We start from the raw sequence: 8833 nt of genomic DNA, 5'->3' as shown, positions 1-8833 counted from the left end.
AATCACTATCTTGTTAAATAAAATTTTATTATTTTTAACTACCAAATTTATCAAGAAACACGGTAGTGTCTCGTGCCAAGTACACGCGGAGCGAGACCGACCGTGACTCTTTTACGCGACGGGTTGCGAGTACGCGAGATGTTAAGATCTCGATAACGAGTGATTATTTTAACACAAAATAGTATTAGTAAATATAAAATAAAAAAAGAATTATCTGTATTACAGTCTCTTCTTTAGTCATCTACAAATAATTCGTGCTTTATTTATGCAATCTTCTTCAATAATTAAAATGTATTATTCTTCAAAAAATGTATATCATTTTTTGTTTGAATTTTTTTAAATAATTAATACACGCTATCAAATATTAAAAGATAAAATTTGAACCAATACCTTTAGTTAAATAATTTATTAGTGTTAACCACCATGTGTGTCAAAGTTCATTAATTTAATACAAAACAGTATTATTTTAATTCCATTGATTTAGTTAAATAAATGTCGATGTATCTTATCGACTATTAAGAAGTAGCGACCTACAACAATGGTTAAAACTCAAATTGAGTATAATTTGACGTTTCGAATTTAACAGCGTACTTTTCTTACGCTTATTTTAATGTCCTTATTTATTTATATTGATTTATCATGCTTTCTTTAAGCGGTCAAGATTGTAATAAAACACTGAGAAGTAATCTTCTTCCTTTTAATTAATATTCAACAATTCCGTCTTATTTGCAACTGTGTATTTTAGTTTTTAGTCATGAATTTTTTATTTACTTAAACATGAGAGCATTAAACAGAGCAGAAACGAGAGCGGGAGTAGAAAATTTAATAACTTATTAATTAAAACTTAAAAAAGAAATTCGACATCTTTCAGAAATCTTTTAGAAACCCGAGGCTAAAAATAAACTCATCCGTTAATTAAAACTTTTACAGAAAAGTAAAAAAAAAAGAAGTTAGAAGTAAAATAAATATCTCTCAAAAATAAACATTACTCGCAAAGAACGAAAAAGACTTTGTTTCAATTAACATAATTATCATATTATTAATTATGTATAATTCTTCAGAATTGTTTCCAAATTCGTCACATTTGGCTCTCTCTCTCTTTCTCTCCATTTATCGGAAATTGAATCCAAGGATCGAAGGACATCCGGTTCCGCCGTTCAAGGATCTTCCTTGAAAAACATCGTTCCCCGCGTCTCCGGCGAGATCATCGAAGTCGGAAGGATTCGCGAAACGGAATGGATCTCACTCACCCGCCTGGGGAAGTCCATTGTTCTCCGGTATATCTCGCGGCACGGAGAGGCCGGGGCCCATTTAAACCGCCTCCTTACCTCGGCGAAGGGACACGCGCGAAGGAGCAGGACGCGCGCGAGCTCTCCGCGTTCGCGTATGATGCGCGACGGCTAACTGTACACTGCGAATAACGCCTGATATTCCCGGCTGAAAACGAGACCGTACCGGTGCCGCGCGCGAGTGTCCGGAAGTGGGCCCCGGAACTCCGGCCGGCCAGCCGTGACCGATGGCAACGGCAGGCGGCCCGGGACGAGCTCTGTGCGACCTCATGAATACGTGAGCGCGCGCGCGCGCCCGGGGGGCCCGAGGGGCCCGTTGTGATATCCTCGCCTGCGAGTAACATACAACAACGCACACACGCGCACACCTGTTCCGAGGTCCGTTGCCTTCCCAACGTTACTTCGCCACGGATAGATAGAGCACGGCGCTTTATTACACGTCCTAGAACACGCAATGGGCCCCCCGCGCGCGCGCGCGGGCCCGTTCCGCTCCTACGTGCGTTAAATGCGCTCCTCGTACGAATATAAGAAACTGAGAAAGATCTCGGGAGAGCCAATCTTGGATCTCGGAAATTAAATTATTAAATAACTAAAATATGAAGGTTATAGAAAATTTCCGAGCATATACGTCTATGCTAAAAAAAATACAAGAAATATATGTTGGTTTAATAAAAATAAAAATATTTTATTAAATGGCAAGAATAATTAACAATCGTTTACGTTTTGACATATACTTATGTTAGTTTTCATCAGAACATTCTGGGTCAAATCAATAAAATTACATTACAATGAATATGAAAAAATTATACAGAAATATAAAATTAGTCTCATAACTAAATAATTTAAATAATTTGTCGGGAACAAATACATTATATCGAAACAAAGATTGGGAGATACAATAGCTGATGATTTTATTATGACGTATTACTTCGCAGTGCATCTCCAAGTCCTTGGCACACCAGAGGCTGGTTGTCAGAGGGGTGGGTTTTTTAGTGGGTGCAAGCCCCACATAACTCCTGGGGAACGGTCCTCAGGGTATGCTAACATTTTTCCCATCCTACGCAAAAAAGCTGATAATAAGCCATAAATATAAAAAGTCAATTATTTCGGCGGTATACAAATTATTACAAGTCGTAATCAAAAAGTTATGACAATTTTCGTCGTTGTTATAAAGCGTGACCATACTTAAAAATGAAATCCAATATAAATAGAGTCAATGAATGTACCGATTTGTTGGTCATTATATAGGTATATATACATACATATAAAATACAAAGAACAAAATAACTACTCATGAAAACAAAATATGCAACTAAAATTCACGTTGAGAATAGTAACAAAGTTTTTTAGTTTCTAAAAACATGAATTATAGTCATAAGTTAAAATAATAAATTAATCGTTTTGTTAAGAATTAAACGCATTAAAAATTAATAAAAGCTAAAAATCTTGAGAAAGAGAGAGAGAGAGAGAGAGAGAGAGAGAGAGAGAGAGAGAGAGAGAGATTTACTTCAATACATTTTATTGTTACATTCCACTTCTTACAATATTATACAAAGTAAAAAAAATATTAAATTGAAGCCAACCTAATGTATGCATCAACATAATATATGCGCGCGCGTGCGAAGAATATTGTACAAAAATATATAATCTCTTATATTTAACATAATCTTTACATACATACTTACATTATTTTATTGGAAATACCGCTTCTCAAGTTTGACTTTTAAAGGCTTCTCTGTAGATATTGTCAAGCTAAACTTCAATTTTATTTCATCAATCTTAACGCTTTTATTTACTTTGAATACGAATGTTCGTGCCAACGTTGCTAAGATAACTTTCATAGACATCATTGCGTATTTCATACCTGTAAATTTGCAATTATATGTAAATCAATTTTATCATAATACTTTGTGATTTATTGAAGACTACCTATGCAATTCCTTGGTCCATCACTAAAAGCTATGTAATAATACGATTGACTTTTTATTCTTTCTGGAAGAAATCTGTCCGGGTCAAACATTAATGGATTCGGCCAATATTTTTCGTTTCGGTGCATTTTAATAATTGGTATGAAAATATTTGTTCCTTTTGGTAAAATAACTTCTCCTAAAATATGTACTTTTTTATTACTAAAATTACTACAATAAAAACTTAATAATGTTAAATAGTACAACTCAAAATTGTTATTATATAATAAATATGTACATAAAACTGACAAAGCGATATTTCATATAGAATATTTGAATGTCTATATTTTATTATTTTTTAATCTTACAGTTAGTAAAATAAGAATAATATCATTTGTAATTTTGCAATTTTTTAAATATCGAAATAAATATCTTAGTAACAGAAAAATATTTAAACACAGTTTCTCTTAATATAAAATCAAATAATAGTTAAATGAAGATTGATGTTTTGACATCTGTATCTCTCAATTTTCTTATTATTTTTAATTTATTTATGAAGAGAAGTTAACAATAGATATACATTTGCTTATATTTATAAAAAGTAAACAAACCTATTTTTAAATCTTCTTTGGCTTGTCTTCCAATTATAGGAATAACAGGGAAAATGCGCATTGTTTCCTTAATAACTCGGTCCAAATAATGCATCTTTTGTAAATCGTCATATTTAATTGGTACAGATTTTATCGTTTCTGTACCATAAATTTCCAATAGTTCTTCGAGTACTTTTTCCTTTATGACGTGAAATATTTATTTACATAAATGCAAATAATATTTAATAGACTTTTTATTAATTGCATTTGGATTTTATTCTAGTCATAAACGAAGTGATGCTATTAATATATGTTAATCTAGATATTTGCATAATTCTATTAAAATGTTTAATCTTAATAAAATATTATGCATATTGCAAATACAAACATACAAAAAATTGTTAAATATACGTTTTATATAAGGCTGATGTTAATTAACTTAATTTCTTTATAAGCTTAGATATTTTTGTAAATATTTATACAATTACAAGTTAAATTAGGTTAACAACAAACCTATAATAATATAATGGTTCATTCAAAACGGTGATAAACATCACAACAAACGTGATATAATAAATATTATAATAAAATAATAAATATAATAAAAAAATGTTGTTTTGATTATTATTTAATTATCTTTTATATTTTAAAATTATCAGTTTACAACGCTTCGTTTATTTAATTAGTAAATTTAATTGTCTTGGAATAAACATACATACTTGTACTTTTGGGAAATTTGCTAACATGAAGATAACAAAATTCATCGCAATACTGATTGATTCACTGGCCTATGGGTACATAACTATTTTAATATTTATTTATTTATAAATATCATGAAGTATTGTACGTACCGTTAATAGCATCGTTATTACAATATCGCGAATCTGCTTTGACGTGAAATTTTCTTTGGGAAATGCTTCCATCAGGATATCGAAGCACGTTCTATCTATATTATATAACGAAAAGTATGAATATGAATTAAGATGTTTATTACTTATTTAATCTTGTGTTAGTAAACTTTAAGATTAAATTGTATACTTCCTACTTAAAAATTGAAATTAAATTTAGGAAAAAACGATTTCTTACACGTACGATGTATAAAGTAAAACATAGCATTTTAATATTGCTTTAAAGACAGCTTTGAGCAATTAATTTTGCTGTCATTTTGCAAACGCTGCATTTTCATAAAGATCATATTTTATGTAAAAAATGGTGATAAACTTACAAATTTGATTATTTTCATTCTCGAGTATATCCGGATTATTTAGTTTACGTATGCGTTGCTGTATCATCTGTATAATAATAAATTACATAATGGACAAAATAACTCAAAATGTTAACAAATATAATTACCATATACCTCATCAGTAAGAGAATACACCAAATTTGTATCTTCTTTCTGTTTGCCTCCCAAAGCAGTGAGATTGAATATAACATCAGAAAATAATAATGTATTCCTTATTCTATGTAAAATAATATTTTTTGACCTAAAACATCGTTTTTAATGAAACAATGTCACACTTTGCATAATTATATATGTAGAGTATTAAGTCCAAATAACACAAAATAATTTGTTTACCTAAAACATTGTTTTTTTAATGAAACAACGTGAAACTTTGCATAATTATATATGTGTTATCTAAGTTCAAGTTAAGAAATAATTGGCTATGAGAGCCGACGCAGGATCGAATATGCGGAAAAATTATATTTGCAGTCAAAACATTAAAACATTAAGATCAATCAAACGTTTCGGCCCTTAATCGGGCCCTCTTCAGTGACTCATATAAAAGTTAATGTGAACGCAACGACGCGGTATCGCAATGGGCTGATTACAATATCGGATATGCACGCGTACAATAGTATCGCTATCGGTTAATGCAAAACGTATTATCTAAGTTCTAATAACACAAAATAATTTTTTTTTGCTACAAAGCGGTTTTAGGAATAAAAATATTCTACTCTTAAGCGTCGTCTACGATACACGGAATAAGCATGGAGTAAAAAGTAACAGTAGGCGTAAGAGGGCTATTTTCGGTTTAAGAGAGCTGGCGTAAGGGCGTAAGCAAAATAAATTAATTTTATTTTTTACTCCTCTACTTCTACTTTTACTCTTACACTTACGCTTGGACAATCAGGACGCAACAGGCTATAACGCTTACTCCTGCCTACTCTTACTCCTTACTCTACGCTTACTCTGTGTATTGTAGATGACGCTTTAAAGAGAATCGATTTTTGCATTTCTAAGTAAATGTCATCGAAACGAGAAGAGGTATGAAAAAATAGCTTAAATAAAAATTTCATCATTTTAAATGTATTTTACAATAGTGTATCTTAATTATTCAAAAATGCCCTCAACACTCGTTATTGTTTTTGAACATTATAAAAAAACCTTTAAGTTATAAAATTATATTAAAGTTTATATTGCACCATATTCAACCATGTATCATAAAGTTGTGTTGCAAAATATAAGATAATTCTTGTATTTATTTTTGCAAGATAAGATAAGGACGTACACTATCTATACTAGTTTTACCCAGTGCTGTTTGATGATGGTTTACAGTTTATATACATATGTAGTCTGTTTAAAAAGTATAATGAGACTGAATTATTTTCTCAACAACTGGTAACACTGTCAAAACGAGACTGCAGTGGATTGAAAGCTACAGTCATACTCTATTTTCAATTAAAATTTCAAGTTGATAACATTAACACTTGTGATTCTACAATCATTTGTATAACAGTATGTTTGGGTGACGCCATAAGATCGATTAGCCAACAGCGTTATGTAACCAAATTATATGTCAAACTCCAGGACAATGCGATGGGAACATTTAAGAAGTTGAAACAGACTTACAGAGATCAAATTCTATACCCGGCACAAGGCGCGCATTTTTAGATGACGGTGAAGTTATAAAGATGAATCCCGTTCTGGACCAACAATGACATAAACAATTTGGTGATTCAAACCACTGTCAACTTCTCAAATGTTTCTCTGTCACGTTATCCTGAAATTTGATACAGAATTTGCTATGTCAAACTTCGCATAACGCTGCTCGATTTTCTTGTGTTCCATTTTCATGACGCATCATCCAAGCATACAGTTATACAAATCAAATGATTGTAGAATCACAAGTTATTGTTATCGACTTGAAATTTTAATTAAAAGTAGAGTATGATTGTAGCTTTCGATCCACTGTAGTTTCGTTTTGACAGTGTTACTATAGTTATTGAGAAAAAAATTCAGTTTTATTACTTTTTAAACAGACCACGTATATATATTTTTTTTCTTCGTAAGTTCTTACAATACATGCAACGATGTTAAATACGTAGCAATATGTAAAGTCTAATTACGTAAATAACCTTTATATGTATATTACATACATGCATTACAACCTTTTATAATATAAAAAACGGATTGTATCTTTGTGATATATTGAAAATCATAATTTTAAACGATTATAATTTTAAAATAAGATTTTGCAAATTAAATTTAATTTAAAATGTAAAAGCATAATAATATCAGAAAAATTTGCAAATGTTTTATAAAATTTTTCTTTCAATGAGAATCAGGTGGTATCTAATAATTGTAGATATTTTTTCTCTTGTTCCAAATTAGTAGATATAGTTAATAATATAATATTTCGTATAGATTCTGGTAAAAAAAATACATATTTTAAATTTTTTACGTAAGACTATAATACAGTGTTAGTTTTATTTCGTGTGCCAATCATCTCCGTCAATTATCTCAGAAAGATTTGGTTTATTAGAAAAACGTTTCAGATAAAAGTTGGAAGATTCAGAGGGGGCCAATGAACAATCTTATTAGATTTTGGGTCTGCTGCGCGCGTGTTGGGCCCAGTAAGACTCAAGTAAAATTTAAATAAAAATCTCCATATTTTATTGTATCATTTTATTGTATTTCTTTCTATTACTTAATGTGAATAACTTTTGTCAGAAACATTTCGTTATTTGCCTTACATATACTTTTGAGATATTCAAGGAAAACTTGGCAACTTTTCAATATTTAGCTTACAAGATATCTCGATAATTGTTCGTCGAGAAGGAAAAGTGGTACAGGACTTTTTAACTTAATTGTATCTCAAGAATATACTGTTGCAACAGTACCCCAACTTTTGCAACAGCGTAATCTTGAGATCAAATAAAGTTAAAAGGTCCTGTATCACTTTTTCCTTTATTTCCATTTAGAAAATTTAACTGGGCTCAACACTGACCCTAGACCTAAAATCTAATAAAACCGATTTATTGATCCCTTCTGAAACCTTTAACTTTTATTTTAAACATTTTTCCAAATACTTTCTGAGATAATTGGTCGAGAGATAATTGGTGCACAAAATAAAATTTATCCTGTATAATGTTTATAAAAATCGGATAATAAATTATTTTTTAGCTCAAATAAAAAATCATTGTATTGTTAGAAGTGTTAGGACATCTTAATATACATATAGAATATAATTACGCAAAGTTTCAGATTCTTTTAAATTTTTGCGTTACAGAATAGTCTTTTGGAGAAAAAAAATATAGTTTGTTTAGTAACATAATAAATATTATATAATTTACGTATAGCAAAAATTAACTTTAAATAAATTGACTTTAAATTGACAAAAAAAATAACTTTAAATAAATTTCTCCAAAATTTTCTTTAGGTATACACACAAATGTATTTTTTTAGGAAAATATAAAAATTTTATTCAAATAGATTTATTCGTAGGGGAGACTGGGGTGAAGTTGTCACCGGGGCGGAGTCGTCATTGCAATTATCTCGAAATCTGTATGTTATGTGAACTCGCCATTAATACTGTAAGCACGGCTTATGGTGCCCATGTGACCAACGTAGTTTAGTAAGATTATGTGCCATGTTGTGATTCTTATCAAGGCAAACGTTCGGAGGTCAAAAGTAAAACTTTTTGCGCGTCGAAAATTTGTAATATCTTAAATATTATATATTGTGTCTTCGAATCTCAAAGTAAGTGATTCTAAAGAGTAATGCATGCTGAACACGAATCCAGTAAAGTTTTGTTTTTATTTT

At 30.4% G+C, this 8833-nt stretch overlaps 1 protein-coding gene across 3 annotated transcripts; it reads right to left on the bottom strand.

Annotated features, from left to right (window-relative positions):
- Positions 1-1961: 1961 nt before the first annotated feature.
- LOC112461921 (cytochrome P450 4C1-like) lies at positions 1962-5312 on the bottom strand. 3 transcript variants are annotated; one of them, XM_025027373.1, is made up of 8 exons: positions 5147-5310; positions 5012-5078; positions 4638-4732; positions 4506-4574; positions 3808-3985; positions 3219-3395; positions 2975-3153; positions 1965-2359 (listed from the first exon to the last, which is right to left on the bottom strand). In XM_025027373.1, the coding sequence occupies exons 2-7, from the start codon at positions 5076-5078 to the stop codon at positions 2981-2983; spliced, it is 759 nt and encodes a 252-aa protein (XP_024883141.1). In that variant the 5' UTR covers positions 5147-5310; the 3' UTR covers positions 1965-2359; positions 2975-2980. The 3 variants fall into 3 exon arrangements, with proteins under 3 accessions (XP_024883150.1, XP_024883141.1, XP_024883132.1); XM_025027364.1 differs by having other exon boundaries at positions 1965-2346; positions 5147-5309; XM_025027382.1 differs by lacking the exon at positions 3219-3395 and having other exon boundaries at positions 1962-2346; positions 5147-5312.
- Positions 5313-8833: the final 3521 nt, after the last annotated feature.

This window comes from Temnothorax curvispinosus, unplaced genomic scaffold (assembly GCF_003070985.1).
Source record: "Temnothorax curvispinosus isolate PA1 unplaced genomic scaffold, ASM307098v1 QBEX01001264.1, whole genome shotgun sequence".
NCBI classification, from domain to species: Eukaryota; Metazoa; Arthropoda; class Insecta; order Hymenoptera; family Formicidae; genus Temnothorax; species Temnothorax curvispinosus.
The sequence above is the reverse complement of the archived record's forward strand: the minus strand, read 5'-3'. Positions and strand labels throughout refer to the sequence as shown.

Bases quoted from the DNA above. Each gene is read 5' to 3' on its own strand.
- LOC112461921 (XM_025027373.1), bottom strand. From the start codon at position 5,078: ATGATACAGCAACGCATACGTAAACTAAATAATCCGGATATACTCGAG. The intron at 4,733-5,011 runs GTAAGTTTATCA...TATATAATATAG, and splicing joins GAATGAAAATAATCAAATTT to ATAGAACGTGCTTCGATATC. The intron at 4,575-4,637 runs GTACGTACAATA...ATGTACCCATAG, and splicing joins TAATAACGATGCTATTAACG to GCCAGTGAATCAATCAGTAT.